At 49.1% G+C, this 20,581-nt stretch overlaps 1 protein-coding gene across 4 annotated transcripts in view; it reads left to right on the top strand.

The window, feature by feature from the left end:
• LOC137542384 (uncharacterized) overlaps positions 1 to 20,581 on the top strand; it is a 104,929-nt gene that overhangs the window by 4,503 nt on the left and 79,845 nt on the right. For 2 of the 4 annotated variants that reach the window (XM_068264250.1, XM_068264251.1), the window contains exon 1: positions 10,822 to 11,045. The exons of the other annotated variants lie outside the window; for them this stretch is intronic. In XM_068264250.1, coding sequence (XP_068120351.1) covers positions 11,006 to 11,045 — 40 coding nt within the window. In that variant the 5' untranslated portion in view covers positions 10,822 to 11,005. Of the gene's footprint in view, positions 1 to 10,821; positions 11,046 to 20,581 lie in introns of those variants that run through there. 4 annotated transcript variants of the gene reach the window in all.

The raw sequence follows: 20,581 nt of genomic DNA, 5'->3' as shown, positions 1-20,581 counted from the left end.
TCAATTTTTTTCTGAGCTTTAGATTATTTTATTCATGATTGGGGGAAAATTGAACATAGGTGTGTGTGGTACATTGGTCAGATTTTTGAATTGTTACAATTAGTCAGAAAAATTGATTGCTATTCTTGAATTGAACAGATATTTTTTTTAAAAATGGTGCGTATGGTGCGTGGCTACCGTACCTTTAGGCCCCGTTTACACTTGAGCGTATTCCCAGCAATATCGGCAAAACAAGCTCTAGCTTTGGGCCCGTTCTCACTTGGGCAATTTGTGTTAGTCGCCGGCAATTAATGCAAATCGCCAAATGCAAATTTGTAGCCTGCACCATTTTCAGGCGATTTTCCAGCGTTCGCTTTTAGTGCTATAGAAGCGCTAATTGCTATCACAAAAAAGTGTGAATGGTGATTCTTTTCGTGTTAATCGTCAAAAATCGCCAGAGCAAAATGCTAGCAAAAGTGCTTGCGTTTTGCAAGTGTAAATGGGCCCTTAAGGTGCGTACACACATGCGACTATAGTCGTTTGTAACGATCGTTCCCCGATCTTTACCAGCGACGATCGTTACAAAAAACGAACCACCGACTATTAAGGCAAACGACGAACGAGCCAAATCGCTACAAAAGAAAGTTCTGTCTCGGCGGATTTTAACCAACGACGATCATTTGCAAAAGTAGTACATCGTTGGAAACGATCGTTCATACTAGGCTTGACATGCGCATTTCACTATTTCTCTGTGAAACTTCTCATTTTTATGCACAAGCGCAATAGTTGCTTTACGTGATGTAACGTTCGTTCTAACGATCAGATCGTTACACACATTTTACAACTAACTTTACTTAGGTCGTTCTTTCATCAATTAAAAGTTCGTTCGTCGTTCTCAACGAACGATCGTTGTCGCATGTGTGTACGTAGCATTAGACTCGTTCCCACTTTATTTGTGCCAATAGATGGCGACCTACTCCAACACAACTGTCTTCATTATTAGTGAATAAGGACGGTTCAGGAAATGCACATTATTCCAATTCACATACAAAGGTAATGAGAACTGTATACTGCTTGTAACTGGCCCAGTGATAATTAACAGGAAAGTCATTTATTGGCCCCATTTCAAGCTGCATATCATTTGCATAACATTTGAATATAAGCTGGAATTATTTTGCATCTCATCAGCCATGAAGCTGGCGATTTTAGGGCACAAGCGCCTGCGGTGCCTCCGGCTACCCATAAACCGCAATATAACTGTGAGGAGTGCCGGCCGGGTACCTGAATCTGGGCACACAATAGTGGCTCTCAGCTAAAAGACAGATGAGTGCTCAGCTATCATATAGCCAAACTAAGGCCCAGTGCACACCAAAACCGCTAGCAGATCCGCAATACGCTAGCGGTTTTGGGAGCTGATTTCAGAGCGATTCTAGGTATGTTTAGAGAGGTTTTCTAAACACACCTAGCGGTTTTGGGTGCGGTTTTGTGTAGCAGATTACACATATTGTTACAGTAAAGCTGTTACTGAACAACTTCTGTAACAAAAATGCCTGGCAAACCGCTCTGAAGTAGCGTTTTTCAGAGCGGTTTGCGTTTTTCCTATACTTTACATTGACGAAACGCTTCCGAAAACCGCAAACGCGCAGCAGGAGGCGCGTTTGCAGCTTGGCAAAAACCTCAAACCGCCGGTGTGCACCATCCCATTGCAATACATTAGCCAAGCGTTTTTCCAGGCGGATGCGGCCGGCGGATCGCTCCAAAAACCGCTCGGTGTGCACTGGGCCTTAGACTGCTTGACTGTTATATAGCACCAGCACAGGCAGAATAGTGGGCAGCAACGGGTCCCCGGGTCATATCCGAGCCAGGACACTATTGACTTGGATAGCCTGGTAGTACTCGGGTTTCCTCCGGGCACTCTGGTTTCCTCCCATCCTCCAGCCCCCCTGACACTACTAGTACAAGGGGCACACTGCACTGACCAGCAGAAGCAGTGCTCAGACGTACTGTATGTATAAACTGTGTTTGATGGTTTATTGTTGTCTGGATGTTAATGCAACGCGCCTCAGGCTGGCAGATGGCATGATGAGTATATGGCTTCTCCAGAGGGAGGGCTATGGCTTTTCAAGCTTATGTCTGCAGTAGCCGGTTTTCAATAAGCTACAGTGATGTTTAACAGAGATGGGATAAGAGCAGTGGCATAACTAAGGAGTTTGTGGGCCACAGTGCGCGTTTTACATGGGACCCCAAGCACTGATATGGAGCCCTAAATCCTATCAAGGACAGCTGCAGTGTCAGACGGGTGTATTTAGAGTAAACAGTCAGGCTTTGTTAACATCTAAAATCGCAAATCGCTAACGCCAGCATTTTGCGATTTTGTGAGTTATTTTTTTTTAACGCCACCTGCGCGCTATGATTTTTTGTAAACGCGCTTTTCGAAGCACTTTTGCAGAGCGATTTGTTTTTTCACTTCCCGACGCAAATCAGGAAGTGAACTCTTTGACCTGGAAAAGAATAAATACAATGTATTCATTCATGAAAGCACTCTGGAAATCCGAGGCGAGGAGACCACGCGCAGCGGGGCGTGCGGGCAGTGTGTTTGCGCACGGCAGGCAGTGTGTTTGCGCACGGCGGGCAGTGTGTTTGCGCACGGCGGATTACGGGCAGTGTGTTTGCCTAGGCGGATTACGGGCAGTGTGTTTGCGCACGACGGGCAGTGTGTTTGCGCACGGCGGATTACGGGCAGTGTGTTTGCGCACGGCGGATTACGGGCAGTGTGTTTGCGCACGGCGGGCAGTGTGTTTGCGCACGGCGGGCACTGTGTTTACGCACGGCGGGCAGTGTGTCTGCGCACGGCGGGCAGTGTGTTTGCGCACGGCGGATTACGGGCAGTGTGTTTGCGCACGGCGGGCAGTGTGTTTGCGCACGGTGGATTACGGGCAGTGTGTTTGCGCACGGCGGATTACTGACAGATCTAGCCCGTTCTTAAACGGGCTAAGGTCACTAGTATACAAATAAATGAGTAAAACAAAGCAGAACCTCCATGTGTAGTAAGAAAATAGAGCTCCACATTATGTAAATAGAATGTCAGGTTACGCCTGATTCTTTTAGGATTTTCCGGCACAAGCAGACGCCGGTATGCGACACATTGCAGGCCAGCGAGCGTCTGGCACCACTGGACCCTCTCGCAGCAATACACCTGGATAAGGAAGCTGCTATTGTAAAAGCAGAGCACATTACCTTAACCACCCTGGCGTTCTATTAAGATCGCCAGGGCAGCTGCGGGAGGGGTTTTTTTTAATAAAAAAAAAACGATTTCATGCAGCCAACTGAAAGTTGGCTGCATGAAAGCCCACTAGAGGGCGCTCCTAATCCATATTTCTGATCGCCTCCGGCGATCCGCAGTAACAAGGAAGGCCGCAATGAGCGGCCTTCCTTGTTTCGTTTTGCTCGTCGCCATGGCGACGAGCGGAGTGACGTCATGGACGTCAGCCGACGTCCTGACGTCAGCCGCCTCCGATCCAGCCCTCAGCGCTGGCCGGAACTGTTTGTTCCGGCTGCGCAGGGCTCGGGCGGCTGGGGGGACCCTCTTTCGCCGCTGCACGCGGCGGATCGCCGCGCTGCAGCGGCGATCGGGCAGCACACGCGGCTGGCAAAGTGCCGGCTGCGTGTGCTGCTTTTTACAGCGAGCAAATCGGCCCAGCAGGGCCTGAGCGGCAGCCACCGGCGGTGATGGACGAGCTGAGCTCGTCCATACCGCTAAGGTGGTTAATAAAGAGACCCTGTTGAGTTGTCAAAACGTTGGTTATTATTCTTGCTCTAAAAATCCAATAGCTAATCCTATATCCTAACTCGCAGCACTCCATTAACCACTTTACCCCCAGCGGTACGAATTTCTCCGCCCCTTTTTTCCCTCCTAAAAAACCAGGGACGGAGAAATCCGTACCTTCCGCGCTACCGCCGCTGTCCGCGCTCCCGCCGCTCGTGTGCGCGCACCCGCCGCTCGTGCACGCCGCTGCCCGCTCGCCCGGAGATCAATGAACGGGAAAATCCATTCCCGTTCGTTGATCTAGCCCCCGCAATGATCTGCTGCTTCTTTCAGAAACAGCGAGATCATTGTGCGTCTCCCAGCCTCCTACTGCTTCCTGTAAGCGTCCTTCCGGACGCTTACAGGTCGCATGTAAACAAACACTCTGTGGCCATCTTGTGGCCAAATAGTAAACTACACCCTAAAAGCATTTTACATATACAAACATTACATTTACACAATAAATTAACTCATTACCTCCCACACTCCCCAATTTTTATTTTTTTTTTGTAATTAAAAAAAAATAAAAAAATTTACAATTAAAAAAAAAACATAAATAGTTACCTTAGGGACTGAACTTTTTAAATATTTATGTCAAGAGGGTATAACACTGTTACTTTATAAACTGCGGGCTTGTAATTAGGGATGGATGCAAAACTGAAAAAAATGCACCTTTATTTCCAAATAAAATATTGTCGCCAAACATTGTGATAGGGACATAATTTAAATGGTTTTATAACCGGGACAAATGGGTTAATACATTTCATGGGTTTTAATTACAGTAGCATGCTTTATTTAAAAACTATAATGGCCGAAAACTGAAAAATAATAATTTGTTCCCACATTTTTTCCTATTTCCCCATTAAAACACATTTAGAATAAAATAATTCTTGGCATAATGTCCCACCTAAAGAAAGCCTAATTGGTGGCAAAAAAAACAAGATATAGTTCATTTCATTGGGATAAGTAATAATAAAGTTATAGACGAATGAATGGAAGGAGCGCTGAAAGGTGAAAATTGCTCTGGTGGTCAGGGGGTAAAACCCCTCAGTGGTGAAGTGGTTAAAATATTGGCTTAAAGGGGCACTATGGTGAAAAATTGTAAAATATGTGCAAACATAAACAAATAAGAAGTACGTCTTTCCAGAGTAAAATGAACCATAAATGACTTTTCTCCTATGTTGCTGTCACTTACAGTAGGTAGTAGAAATCTGACAGAAGCGACAGGTTTTGGACTAGTCCATCTCTTCATGGGGGGATTCTCAGCAAGGATTTTATACTTTATAAAGATATTCCCTAATAAACATTTAAACAATGATGCTGGCCGGCCTTCCTGCTCGCTACACGGTTTTTTGGCAGTTGGGCGGAGCAACTGCCATTCACTAAGTGATTTTGAAAATAAATAAACCCCTGAGAATACCCCCATGAAGAGATGGACCTGTCACTTCTGTGAGATTTCTACTGCCTACTGTAAGTGACAGCAACATGGGAGAAAAGTCATTGATGGCTCATTTTACTCTACAAGAAACGTACTTATTTGTCTATATTTGCACATATTTGAACTTTTACAATTTTTCGCCATAGTGCCCCTTTAAGCAGAGTTATAGCCCAGCAAGCTCAGGGTGAACCAGAACTAGAAGTGTGTAAGGGGCTGAAAGGGACCAAAAAGCCTCCTTACTAAAATGCTATGCAAAACAGAAGGTATCTGCGATAATTCAGGTTGGAGTGGGTCTATGAGATGTCTCCCAGCGCATCACATCTATGCAAATTAACCATTGTTACCCTTGGAAGCTAAACACACCTCCAGAACCGCTGGAATGCAATGATGTGTCAGCTTGTTAATTAAAGAGGAGCTGTCAGCCTTACTATCTCAGAAAAAAACAACACATATATAAATAGATAAATATTTGCTCTACTTACATAACACATGTATTGCACTGTCCATGTTTTGATTTTAGTAGTATTTCTACAAGAGCAACTCCTTCTTAGCATTTCCCATTTTAGCTGTGGCTATTTTGAAGCCAATCCTGATGTCATTTCCTCCCTTACTCTCCTCTGCCTGCATTGTGTATGCATCGCCCGCCCTTCACTATAGAAAGTGCATTGTCTTAGCATGAGAAATATTGGCCAATCAGAGAGGAACATAAGTGTGGGAGGGGAAAACAGAGGGAAAGAGGCTTCAGCCAATCAGGCTTCATTAGCTATGTCTGAGAGGAAATGATATACATACCTGGGGCTTCCTCCAGGCTTATCGCTTCCTCGCCTTCCTTTTCATTCTTGTGCAATTGGCCCCTGAAAGTCACCTAGTGCCGACTGCACATGTGCAACCCAGCCATGCACTCCTGCCGCTGGGAGCATTCTGCATTTGCGCAGTACTACTATGCAGGCGTAGAAAGCTCCTGGTGACAGGGGAGTGTGTGTGGCAGGATTGGAGGATATTCCCGGGGCCAGTTGTGGACGAACGAGGAGGCAAGGAGGACGGCAAGGGAGTGATAAGGGGGTTGGAGGAAGTCCCAGGTATGTATATTTTTTTTGTTAAAGGGACTCAGAGATGAACCTAAGAAAAGATTTTATACATACCCGGGGCTTCCTCCAGCCCCATCTGCCTGGATCGTTCCCACGCCGCCATCCTCCGCTGCCTGCAGCTTCTGTACCGGGTCCCGGCACTGACATCATCAGAGCCAGCTAGGCAGGAGAAGTGCGCCCTCTACGTATCTCTGCAGTGGCTGCTGCTGCAGAGATACGCAAACAGCGCACTTCTCTTACACTAGACTGGCTCCGACTGACGGCATTAGCAGGTCCCGGTTCTCATAGATGCGGACAGCGGAGGACGGCGGCGTGGGAACGATCCAGGCGGATGGGGCTGGAGGAAGCCCCAGGTATGTATAGAATATTTTTAATTTTCAGATCTGGTACACTTTAAGGCTGGTTTCACACTGGGACGTTGCGTTTTAGGGGACGTTATGGTCGCATAACGTGCCCCTAACACAACGCCTGGTGCTCCCTGCTTTGGACGTCAGAGTGAGCCGCGTTGTGCAGCTCACTCTGGCGTCCGTGATGCGCACTCTTGGACACATGCGGCATCACGTGGTCCCGCCGGCAAATCGCCGCACAGAGCGGCCGTTCCAAGAAGTAAACACTGCACGTCACAACGTGCAGTGCATATTAATTAGCCATGTGCCTGGCCGCTCTCCGCTCCTCCCCAACGTTACTGAGCATGTGCAAGCAGTGTAACGCGGCTCTGCCGCTTACAAAGTACTGCATGCAGTACGTTCGGTTATGGCGCAGCGTTACTGAGTAACGCAACGTGGGCACTGTGAACAGCCCACTGTGAAAGCAGCCTAAAGTCCCCATATTAGGTAAACTTTCACCTCCTTAGCGGTATGCCCGACACTGTGTCGGGCATACCGCCGGCTGTCCCCAGTATGATTTTAACTTATGCCGTGGCTGTAATACCTTCAGCTAGCACTAGGCTAGCTAGCAGTGGTGGCCGGCATCCCCCCAATTACTGTTGATCCCCCCCGGTTGCCACTAAATACATAACCCCCCCTGGATCCAGCGATCAGCGCAGCCTCCCGGCACATCTCTGGTCCTCTCTATGGGGAGGATCGGGTCTGTGCCGGGAGGCTGCGCCGATCGCTGGATCCAGGGGGGGTTATGTATTTAGCGGCGATAGGGGGGGGGGGGGATCAACAGTAATTGGGGGGATGCCGGCCACTACTGCTAGCTAGCCTAGTGCTAGCTGAAGGTATTACAGCCATGGCATAAGTTAAAATCATACTGGGGGACTCTCGGCTGCAAAACCTCCTGAGCGGCGTAACGCTCAGGAGGTTAAGTATCCCTTTGATAATCGGCAGTACAATGGGCTCTATTCACAATAACATGTGCGGTAACTCTTTTTTGGCTGAATAATTACCTCCAGTGATAATTACTGATTTTTTTTTTTTGAGTATTCACAAAAAATTTACTGAGCGTGATAAATGTTTGATAAAAGTGCGATAAAACAGGTGATAAAACAGTCAGTAATATGTACGGAAATAAAGCTTTTCTGACCACTGTAGGGCAGCCCATATGCTTGCCGCCCATTACACAGAGACGGCCCAGGAAAGCCTGTCACATGTACAGTGGGACCTGAGCTCTTGCACAGGACAGAAGGAAAACATATAGAAATGAATCCTGTATGTATATAATTTAGCCTGTCTAATCCCCCCTCATCTGTGAATAATCACAACTGTAATTTGAGCTCTCAGCTGTGCCAGCTGGCTGCCTCAGCAGAGCAGCTAATTTGTAAACACAGGATGTTAACCCTATGTCTGCTTCCATGAAAGCAGGAAGTACACACACTGGAGATTTTTTTGTTAGATTTGTATCAGCTGTAACAAAGAAATGTTTTTTTCTTTAATGGTAATTATGCTGTTGCTTATCTTTTACAGCAGAGATGAATTTCCTCCTCGGCATCTATGAAATCATCTAAGAGACTGTATGAGGTGTGAGAGTGCGCCTTGAGATTAGACACACCCGTCTTCTCTGACTTCTATGTAAAATTGACATAAACTCCAGCAAACAAAGCTCAAAAGGCTCCATCCTGAAGGCCAACAGCAGAGAAGGGATAATGATGTATTATTAGTGAAAATTATCACCTACCATTTGTAGGTGATAAAAAAAAATCCTTAATTAACACCAACTATTCAATGGAGAATCTCAAATTGGAGATACATTTAGAGGTAATTACTACACTTTTACCTCACTTTTAAGCCCAATTCACACTTGAGCGTTTTGTCGGCGATTTCGGCAAAACTCTCAAACGCTGGCGCTTTTGAAAGCACTAGTATAATAAAACCCTATGGGCCCGTTCTTACTTGGGCGATTTGTGCTAATCGCCGCAAATTGCCCAAAATCGTGAAGCGCAAACGCGTAGCCTGCACCATTTTAAGGCGATTTCCTGGCAATCGCGTTTCAGTGCTATAGAAGCGCTAAATGCGATTGCGGAGAAATCGCTGCATTGTCCAGTGATTTTTCCGCCTGAAATTGCGGAAAAATCACTCCCGCAAAACGCCGGCAAGAATCGCCGGCGTTTTGCCCTTTCAAGTGTGAATGTGGCCTCACTGCAAGAGGTAATTTAGGGAGGAAAAAAAACGGTGAATTACAAAATGGAGATATTTTGGTCGGTATTTATCACTACCCAAATGACATCATGTGGTAACTCATTGTGAATAGAGCCCAGTCTCTTTATACCGTATAATATCCCTGTGTCTCTGCGTCCGCTATGTCCCTGTGTCATGTGCAGGGAGGAACGCAGAGACACTGACGAAAGCTGAGGGAGGATGGGGCGGGCGAGCGCACGCGGCAGGCGTGTGCGCGTGATGGGCGTGCGTGCGCAAGTGACGGCCTCGAAGCGTGACGGCAAGCGCATGCACATGGCGGAGTGGTGACAGACCTAGCCCATTTTTAAACAGGCTAAGATCACTAGTATGGTTTAATGTGACACAAGCTCGGTGCAGATCTGACGGGCGAGCTGCTCGCACAGATCTTGATGTGGATGCAGTGACCTGGAGTTCCACTTTAAATACGGTGACTATGGGCTCTATTCATAAAAAAATTGTGCCGTAAAAACTCGTGGAGGGAAAATACCGCATCAGTATTTTAGACTTCTGGGTGGTCATTCATAAAAATGTTGGCAGCTGCAATAGCAGAGCGGAGATCTCCCGCTGAAGGCTGTCGGAAGGCATGCGGAAACACTTCATCCGGCAGAGTCCCTCTGTGCGCTGCTCTCTCTGAGAGGTCTGTCCCATTCACTTGTATGTAATCCGCAGGCTTCTCGCTACATCCGAGGAAGCGATATTTCTCATCCGCATGCAGCTGGGATAGCAGAGCGGAGATCTCCCGCTGAAGGCTGGCGGTAAGCTGTCGGAAGGCATGCGGAAACACTTCAGCCGGCAGAGTCCCTCCGTGCGCTGCTCTCTCTGAGAGGTCTGTCCCATTCACTTGTATGTAATCCGCACGCTTCTCGCTACATCCGAGGAAGCGGTATTTCTCATCCGCATGCAGCTGGGATAGCAGAGCGGAGATCTCCCGCTGAAAGCTGGCGGTAAGCTGTCGGAAGGCATGCGGAAACACTTCATCCGGCAGAGTCCCTCCATGCACTGCTCTCTCTGAGAGGTCTGTCCCATTCACTTGTATGTAATCCGCACGCTTCTCGCTACATCCGAGGAAGCGGTATTTCTCATCCGCATGCAGCTGGGATAGCAGAGCGGAGATCTCCCGCTGAAAGCTGGCGGTAAGCTGTCGGAAGGCATGCCGAAACACTTCATCCGGCAGAGTCCCTCCGTGCGCTGCTCTCTCTGTGAGGTCTGTCCCATTCACTTGTATGTAATCCGCACGCTTCTCGCTACATCCGAGGAAGCGATTTCCCGTCCACATACCGCTTCCTCTAATCTTTATGAATGGCCATTTTGTTACTTTTTTCTAGATAAATCTAGAAAAACACAGCAGAAGGCGGAAATTTCTCGCTCTGCTGGGGGATTGTAGATTTTCATGCGGGAACAGCTTTTATGAATGCACACTGTGCTAAATGGTCGGGAAAGTCCGCTGTTTTGAGCGAAAAACTTGCGGTAAAGTTTTATGAATAGAGCCCTATACGTCAGGTCCCGGATTCGGGGTCCCCTGTCCCAGGCTGCATGAGGTCCCGGGAAACGTCCCGCTTTTAGCAGCGGGACGTCCCGGCCTCGGGACTCTGGCCACCGTATCTGCATGCTAAGCGAGCCGCCCCCCGCCCCCCATTTTTAGGCGCGGCGCGCACCCCCCTCCCACCACCTCTGTCCCAGGTTGAACCAACAAAAATCTGGTCACTCTACTTTAAAAGGAATACTTTAGCTGTTGGCTTCAGTTGGATATTACTGGTGCACACACTGCATAATAAATAATATACACAATGATAATAAACTGTCCAAGTGAGAGTGTGCTGCAAGAGGTTAATGTGACACCTGTGCAGGAATTCCTCCAGTTCAGCACAGGGACCGGTCTGTAGAGGTGTAACTGGCAGGCAACGGCCACACCTCGTCCCTCCGGCACCAGCCTCGCTCAGCTGCCCTCTGGCCCGATCCATTCCTGTGAAGGGGGAGTCCGGATCCTGCAGCCTGTTATCAGCACTCAGCAGCAGACGTGCGATCCTCCTGCCTGGCAGTGGCGGAGCCCAGCAGCAGCTGCACCGCCGGGAAGAGGATGGCAGCCGGGAAGGATCCACTGCTGGCCGCTCTCAAAGGTCTGTACAGTGCTCAGTCCTGCGCTATGGAGGCAGCAGGTGCTATGCTGGCCTCAGCTGTACACTGCTGCTGCACAGGGGAGATACAGGACTGTGAATGGGGAAATGCCAGAGGGGGGTGGGAGATACAGGACTGTGAATGGGGAATTGCCAGAGGGGGGATACAGGACTGTGAATGGGGAAATGCCAGAGGGGGGGGGGGGGGGGGGGATACAGGACTGTGAATGGGGAAATCATGCCTGAAGTTTAGTGTCCTCTGCTTAGAGATTACCCCTACAGAGGAGACAAATGGGCAAGTTTTAGAAGCTGAATTAAATGAAAGGAGCACAACTTGCAGTGACAGCTTCAGCTTAACAGTATTTCAAGTCTCACCATGTCCAATTAATGAGTGTAAAATTAAACTTTTAGGTGGTTCTCTTGCTGCAGATGACTCAAACTTTACCAAGAGCATAGCTGCAACTTTGCGCAGGACACAGGGGTGTATCTGGGTAATATAGCGTCTGTGGCAAACACTGAAATTGCGCACCATATCATTTTGCGCCCCATATCCAATTGTGCCACATATGCGTACTGAAGCTGTCCCTCCAGTATTGATATATCCAGAGGTGCCCCCCAGTATATGTAGTGAGAATTAGCCCCCCCCCCCTAGTATTTTTAATCAGATGTAGCCCTCAGTGTAGCATTACCTGGTAATAGAGTAATGGTTGGCTGGTTGGCTGATGGTGTAATGGTTAAGGGCTCTGCCTCTGACACAGGAGACCTGGGTTCAAATCTCGACTCTGCCTGTTCAGTAAGCCAGCACCTATTCAGTAGGAGACCTTGGGCAAGACTTCCTAACATTGCTACTGCCTATAGAGCGCGTCCTAGTGGCTGCAGCTCTGGCGCTTTGAGTCCGCCAGGAGAAAGACGCTATACAAATACTGCCATTATTACTCATACTGTGCTGCATGATCTGGTCTTTCTTGTATTCCTGTATTGTCATATTGTTGTATGTCACCCCTAAATATTGTCTGTAACCTCAACTAATGTCCAGCGCTGCGTAATATGTTGGCGCTTTATAAATACAAAAAATAAATAGGTCACCAGAGTTAGCCCCCCAGTATAAGTAGCTAGAAGTCGCCCCCTAGGATAGATAGCCAGAAGTAGCCCTTCCAGTATAGGCAGTCAATCAGTTTAGGTTGCCCTCCCAGCATAAGTATTTAGACGAGTGCCCCCCCCCCCCCTTCCATAGGTAGCCGATGCAGCAGTACAGGTTGCTACAGGTAACCCCCCCCGCCCCCCAGTATAAGTTACGAGCTGCATTTCACAGTATGGTGATGGAGCATGTGGGAGGAAGGGGCAGCCATGGGCACCCATGGCACAAGCCATTCCTGCACCCCTCTAGATACGCCTCTGACAGGACATATCTGATGTGGAAACTATTCACTTATTAACTTACAGGTGATCAATCAAGGTGCCCATTTCTGGTACAATTTTTCCTTTAGATTCGATCTTTCGACACAATTTTTATAATTGAATCGTATAGAAAACTACGCTGTGTGTGATGCAAATCAGTGTGAAACTATTCTTTGGTCGATTGGAAAAGGAAAACCTATTGATCTGGAAGTAGGATTTTATAATCAAATCGGAATGTAAAACCTTCTTAAATTGTTCCGCCCACTGTATTGTAAGTGGGCGGCGATGCAGGAAGTGACGTCAGTGGAGCGCACGCTGGAACGCGGATAAGGTGAGTCCTCCCCGCCCGTTGCCTCTTACTATTGGGCATTGGCAGCTTCCTATTACAGCTGGAGGGGAGCGCAGATCGGGGGACCCAGGCGAGGGGGGGGGGGGGTCCGACCCCCCTCCCCACCGCTAGGCCCAATACCCCCGTCCTGTCTGCTACCCCTCCGGCTCAGCGGCCGGCCCCCCGCACTAGTGTTGGGCGAACAGTGTTCGCCACTGTTCGGGTTCTGCAGAACATCACCCTGTTCGGGTGATGTTCGAGTTCAGGCCGAACACCTGACGGTGCTCGGCCAAACCGTTCGGCCACATGGCCGAACTAAGAGCGCATGGCCGAACGTTCCCCGAACGTTCGGCTAGCGCTGTGATTGGCCGAACGGGTCACGTGGTTCGGACCCGAACGCGCTCTGATTGGCCGAACGGTCACGTGGTTCGGGTAAATAAATACCCGAACCACGTCATATCTCCGCCATTTGTCTGTGGGTTTAGCTTTGGGTAGGCAGGCAGGGTAGTTCGCTCTCCAGCCACGCTAGCCAGGGTCCCCCCCAGTCATTGTGTGTCGCTGCTGGGAACAGTAGTACACCGCTCGCTTAGCCACACTATATATAGCATTGTTTACTGCCACTGTGTACCTCGCTCAGCCACACTATATATAGCATTGTGTTTACTGCCACTCTGTGTACACGGCTCAGCCAGACTATATAGCATTGTGTGTACTGCCACTGTGTACCTCGCTCAGCCACGCTATATATAGCATTGTCTACTGCCACTCTGTGTACACTGCTCAGCCAGACTATATAGCATTGTGTGTACTGCCACTGTGTACCTCGCTCAGCCAGACTATATAGCATTGTCTACTGCCACTCTGTGTACACCGCTCAGCCAGACTATATAGCATTGTGTGTACTGCCACTCTGTGTACACGGCTCAGCCAGACTATATAGCATTGTGTGTACTGCCACTCTGTGTACACCGCTCAGCCAGACTATATAGCATTGTGTGTACTGCCACTCTGTGTACACCGCTCAGCCACACTATATAGCATTGTTTACTGCCACTCTGTGTACACCGCTCAGCCACACTATATAGCATTGTTTATTGCCACTCTGTGTACACTGCTCAGCCACACTATATAGCATTGTGTGTACTGCCACTCTGTGTACACCGCTCAGCCAGACTATATAGCATTGTGTGTACTGCCACTCTGTGTACACCGCTCAGCCAGACTATATAGCATTGTTTACTGCCACTCTGTGTACACCGCTCAGCCACACTATATAGCATTGTGTGTACTGCCACTCTGTGTACACCGCTCAGCCACACTATATAGCATTGTTTATTGCCACTCTGTGTACACCGCTCAGCCACGCTATATAGCATTGTTTACTGCCACTCTGTGTACACCGCTCAGCCACACTATATAGCATTGTTTAATGCCACTCTGTGTACACCGCTCAGCCACACTATATAGCATTGTGTCTACTGCCACTCTGTGTACACCGCTCAGCCAGACTATATAGCATTGTGTGTACTGCCACTCTGTGTACACCGCTCAGCCAGACTATATAGCATTGTTTACTGCCACTCTGTGTACACGGCTCAGCCAGACTATATAGCATTGTTTACTGCCACTCTGTGTACACGGCTCAGCCACACTATATAGCATTGTTTACTGCCACTCTGTGTACACCGCTCAGCCAGACTATATAGCATTGTGTGTACTGCCACTCTGTGTACACCGCTCAGCCAGACTATATAGCATTGTGTGTACTGCCACTCTGTGTACACCGCTCAGCCAGACTATATAGCATTGTGTTTACTGCCACTCTGTGTACACCGCTCAGCCACACTATATAGCATTGCGTACTCTGCCAGTCAGTGTGTATATTGCTGGGATCAGTAATACTCCACTCACCGCCAACCACTATATGAGCTCACCATGAGTTCCTCAGAGACCTCCGCTGTGAGCAGCACTCCCAACAACAGCAACAGCCAACGCCCCACGCAAGCTATAGCATCCACCCCAGCAGCCAGTGGTCAGCAGCAGCCCTCCCCGGAGGAGAACGTTGTGTCCATCGGTCCGTCGCCAGAGCGATTAATGAGGGCTGCCATTGAGGAGATGATGGGGCCTGATGTGGAGGAGGAGGTCTGGCTCAGGCCAGCATCCCAAGTTAATGTTGAGGACGATGAGGGGTCTGTGTCTGGGGATGTTGGGGTGGCAGAGGTGGTGGGTGGGTCAGACTCAGGAGAAGAGTTGTATGATGAGGATGATGATCGGGACCATCTGTATGTGCCTCAGAGTCCGACCCCGGAAAACATGTTGTATCGTGTGTTTAGGTACTAAAATCTGCGTTCCCAGTAGTGTTGGGCGAACAGTGTTCGCCACTGTTCGGGTTCTGCAGAACATCACCCCGTTCGGGGTGACTATATAGCAAACTATATAGCATTGTGTTTACTGCTACTCTGTGTACACGGCTCAGCCACACTATATAGCATTGTGTTTACTGCCACTCTGTGTCTGCTGGGAACAGTAGTACACCGCTCACCCGCCACTGTATAGCATTGTGCTCTGTGTCGCTGCTGGCAATAGTGGTACACCGCTCACCCACCACTGTATAGCATTTCTGTACTGCCACTGTACTGCTGCCAGTCAGCGTGTACTTTAAGGATAAGTGAAATGAGGAAGAAATCCGGTGAAAGAGGGAGGGGCAAGGGAAGAGGTGTTTCCCCTGATGGTTCACGTACAGGCCACAGGGGAGCACCCAAGAAAACCCACTCAATACCGCCCATGTTGTCCAGGACAACCACCCTCACAGATCCAAAAGAACAGGACCAGATAATTACTTAGATGACCTCTCAAGCATCCAGCAGTGGGTTAAGCAGCACCAGCACATCACGCACGAGGTCCGAGTCCTCAGCCAGTTACAAGGAGCCAGTGGGCACAAAGCTGACACAACCGGCAGCGACACCACGCACACAACTGCCAGATAACCAGACGACGTTGAAGTGAGCTGCGCAGAGGTTGTTCTGGGGAGCTCTACTCCACGGCGGCGGCCCCCCACAATGACATATGACGAGTTTGAGGAGATGGAAGAGGAGGGTATGGTCAATGTGGACATAGACCCAGATTTTGTTTGTGAACGAGAATATCGACGTCGTAGCAGCAGCACAGATGAGTCTGTTGAAGAACCCACTGCTGCACGAGTTCGCCTTGTGCCACAAGGTAGGCGGCGCGCAATTTCAGGCACCACAAGCGTGTAAGTTCAAGTGAGAGGCAAAAGAGGCGCAAACAGAAATCGCCAGCAAGGCAGGTGCTCCAAAGTCTGGGCTTTCTTTGAAGACTGCACTGAGGATGTTACCATGGCGATTTGCAAGGTGTGCAAGACCCGCCTGAGCAGGGGGAAAAGTATTAACAACCTCTCCACCACCAGCATGAGCCGCCACATGCTATCCAAACATCCCACTCTGTGGGCAAACGCGGCAGGACAGGGTACCAGCAACACTGCCTCCCTTGGGTTCACCAGACTCACCACCAGACCCGCCTCAGCAGCAGCAGTAGCCCAGCCATTGCGTGGTTCACAACATTCACAAACATCAGACGACGCTGACACTGTCACTTTCCGGAGTAGTGCTCTTGAGGTCTCCCAGTGTTCATCAAACACAACAACCAACAGCCCTTCGGTGTGCAGCCCTACGGTTCAGTTGTCTGTCTCGGAGATGTTTGAGCGCAAGAGGAAATTGCCAGCAAATGACCCCCGGGCCGTGGCAGTAACAGCCAGCATAGCCAAGCTTCTGGCCTGCGAAATGCTGCCATATCGAGTGGTGGAGACAAACAGCTTCAAGGGCATGATGTCAGTGGCCATCCCACGTTACGTGGTTCCCAGCCGCTACCACTTTGCGCGCTCTGCAGTGCCTGAGTTGCATGAGCACGTGGTCAGCAAAATAACCCGAAGCTTGAAGAATGCCGTTGCCTGCAAGGTTCACCTCACCACTGACACCTGGACGAGTGCGTTCGGCCAGGGTCGATACATCTCCCTTACTGCGCACTGGGTGAACCTTGTGGAGCCTGGCAGCGATTCCTCACCTGCTACGGCGCGGGTGTTGCCCACGTCGCAAACAGCTGCACCGCCGTCCCTCCCACTGGATAACAACAGCAGCACCTACCTCTCTGACTCCTTCTCCTCCAACGCATCTCAAAGCTGTACCTCATCCGGAAACGCTAACCCAGCAGCAGTAGGATCGTGGAAGCAGTGCAGCACAGCTGTTGGCATGCGTCAGCAAGCGTTGCTGAAGCTGATCTGCCTTGGGGATAAGCAGCACACAGGGGAGGAAATTTGGAGGGGAATAAAGGAACAGACGGATTTGTGGCTGGCACCGCTGGACCTGAAACCAGGCATGAAGCTAGACACCTGGCACGAACTGGCAATGTACGCAATAGAGGTGCTGGCTTGCCCGGCAGCCAGCGTTATGTCGGAACGCTGTTTCAGTGCTGCCGGAGGCATCGTCACAGATCGGCGTATCCGCCTCTCCACAGAAAATGCAGACCGTCTGACTCAAATTAAAATGAATCAATCCTGGATTGGAAACGACTACGCAACACTAAAGGACCCCAACCAAGTAACATGAACAATGAACATCTGGGATGGTTTAGCGTTTCCGGTCCCTGTTTATTGAACCTCTCATCTGTATTACATTTATGACTGCATGGCGGCAAAAAGCATTGCTGCTATATCCGCACGCTTTTTGTCCTCATGCAAGGCCTGGGTTGTTGTGTCTCAAAAAGCATGGCCTTCTCCTCCTGCGCCTGCTCCTGTTCCATCACGTCTGCTGCTGCTGGGTTAGCGTTGCCGCGTGGTCCCTGTTTATTGAACCACTTATCTTTATTACATTTATGACTGCATGGCGGTACAAAGCATGCTATCCGCACGCTTTTTGTCCTCATGCAAGGCCTGGGTTGTTGTGTCTCACAAAGCGTGGCCTTCTCCTCCTGCGCCTCCTCCTGTTCCATCACGTCTGCTGCTGCTGCTGCTGGGGTAGCGTTGCCGCGTGGTCCCTGTTTATTGAACCACTTATCTTTATTACATTTATGACTGCATGGCGGTACAAAGCAAGCTATCCGCACGCTTCTTGTCCTCATGCAAGGCCTGGGTTGTTGTGTCTCAAAGCGTGGCCTTCTCCTCCTGCGCCTCCTCCTGTTCCATCACGTGTGCTGCTGCTGCTGGGGTAGCGTTGCCGGTCCCTGTTTATGGAACCTCTTATCTTTATTACATTTATGACTGCATGGCGGTACAAAGCATGCTATCTGCACGCTTCTTGTCCTCATGCAAGGCCTGGGTTGTTGTGTCTCAAAGCGTGGCCTTCTCCTCCTGCGCCTCCTCCTGTTCCATCACGTGTGCTGCTGCTGCTGCTGGGTTAGCATTGCCGGTCCCTGTTTATTGAACCTCTCATCTGTATTACATTTATGACTGCATGGCGGCAAAAAGCATGTTACCTGTGCAAAGAAACATGACATTTTCCACATTTAAAAGACAGTTTTTCCTTTGAAACTTTACAATCAATTTTCTCAAAAACTATAAGCTCTTTTTCAAATATTTTTTTTCCTCTTGTACCCACTCCCAAGGTGCACATACCCTGCTAATTTGGGGTATGTAGCATGTAAGGAAGCTTTACAAAGCACGAAAGTTCGGGTCCCCATTGACTTCCATTATGTTCGGAGTTCGGCGCGAACACCCGAACATCGCGGCGATGTTCGGCGAACGTTCGCGAACCCGAACATCTAGGTGTTCGCCCAGCACTACCCCGCACCCACGGGCGGGCGGGTGCCGCCCCTAGAAGTTTGCGCCTGAGGCAAACGTTTCACCCCACCTCATGAGCGGGCCGGCCCTGGGAACAATCGATAATTGCCTTCTGGTTAGTTACGATCGTTCAAATCGTGTAGAAAGATCGAATCTGAAGGAAAAATTGTACTGTTAATGGTCACCTTTTATAGGTTATCAATTATCAGCCTCCTATATCTAATTGGTCCTGTGCTAAGTTTCCTGTTTAGCCCATGATAGTTCCTGTTTGTTGTGAAGTTGGGAGGCCAATAAGATTTAAGTAATTCCAAGTGGACACAATTGTTATACAGCAAGTTCTCTTTATAGTCCGCTCCAAAGGTCCAGGAAAAGAAGTGGTTTACTGTATAAGAAGTTTACTGTATCAGAAATTGTCAACCAGAGACGACGCATCTTCAGCGTTTGATACATACCTGGGGCTTCCTGCAGCCCCCTGCGCACAGATCGCTCCCACGCTGCCGTCCTCTGCCTTCTCCTGCTCCGGTACCGGGTCTCGTAACTTCAGCCAGTCTGCGCGAGCGTAGTGCACTCCCTGCATCTCTTTCTGCAGTGGAGAATAGTACTGCTCAGGTGCAGTACTATTCTCCGCTGGAGAGCGCGCACTGCGCATGTGCAGACTGGCAACTGCTCGAACTTTAGGGACCCGGTACCAGCAATACAGAAGGCTGAGGACAGCGGCGTGGGAACGATCTGTGTGGATGGGGCTGGAGGAAGCCCCAGGTATGTAGCAAACTTTGAAGATTCATCGTCTCTGGTACACTTTAAGCGCATAAAGTATACTACTGTATAGTACTATATTTTAATCCAGTCAATAATTTGGAGTCATTTTTTCTTGTCAATGCTTCAGCAAGCAGGCACAGACATTTAAAATTCACAATGCACAGTGCTCAATATGCAGGGATTTGCATGCAATTATCATGCAACAGTTTGCACAGGAAGCATAGGTCTAACCAGTTAGTGCAGGTACAGTACTGATAGTGTGCGCCTCTGTCCACATTTCTGTGCAGCCCGGATGATGCTGTAGCATTGCAACCATGCACAAGCAAGTCACAGATGACAGGCAATTCCCTCAGTAATCAGGCAGCAGCTTACACAGGAAGCATAGGTCACACCAGTTACTGCAGGTACAGTACTGATAGTGTGCTCCTCTGTCCACATGTCTGTGCAGCCTGGATGATGATGTAGCATTGCAGCCATGCACAAACAAGTCACAGATGACAGGCAATTCCCTCAGTAATCAGGCAATAGCTAACACAGGAAGCATAAATCTCACCGGCTGTTGCTTTTGAGGTCATCTAAGCAGGCTCAGAGTAGTGTGCAGATAGCTAGTAGGCTACATTTTGCTGCCAGCCTCGCCCACAGCTCATGGGTTTCTGACTGACGTATTACGCATGCCCACGCTTACTTTTCACTATAGCCAGATACAGAATAACCACAGGAGCCAAAAACTGGTTTACTGTAACAGAAATTCTATTATACCAGAGTTTGCTATACCAGGCATTACTCCCATATACCTATAATCATGCTTGGCCAGGAGCTGGACATTTATTTACTGTATCAGTTTTACTATAATGAGATTATACTGTAGTAGTTTTTTATGCAGTTTGAAAATTAACCAAAGAAATTCAACTGCTGCAGCTTTGGATTGGTCCTTTTTCCTGCTGCATGAATTCACTTTGCAGTAATTAGGGAGGATGCCGACCTCATATACTTTGCTTGTTTGGTGGTTAAGAACTTGATTGTACAAAGCTGCGGTACACAGATCGTTCTCCAGCTATCCAGCTGGAAACAGAGGTTTGCTGAAACCCTTGAGCTTGAAATGCCCTCAGCCACACCTTCCCCTAACACATACATGTCAAAATCCGGCCCGCGGGCCAAATCTGGCCCTCAGAGACATCTAAAGTGGCCCTCAAGCGGTTTCCCCACTTTGCATTATGTTTGGCCCACTCTAGACCACCAGAGAAGCTAAACTGGGGGGTAAAG

Source organism: Hyperolius riggenbachi, chromosome 12 (assembly GCF_040937935.1).
Source record: "Hyperolius riggenbachi isolate aHypRig1 chromosome 12, aHypRig1.pri, whole genome shotgun sequence".
Classification (NCBI taxonomy): Eukaryota; Metazoa; Chordata; class Amphibia; order Anura; family Hyperoliidae; genus Hyperolius; species Hyperolius riggenbachi.
Note: the sequence above shows the minus strand (reverse complement) of the source record. Positions and strands in the feature narration are given on the sequence as shown.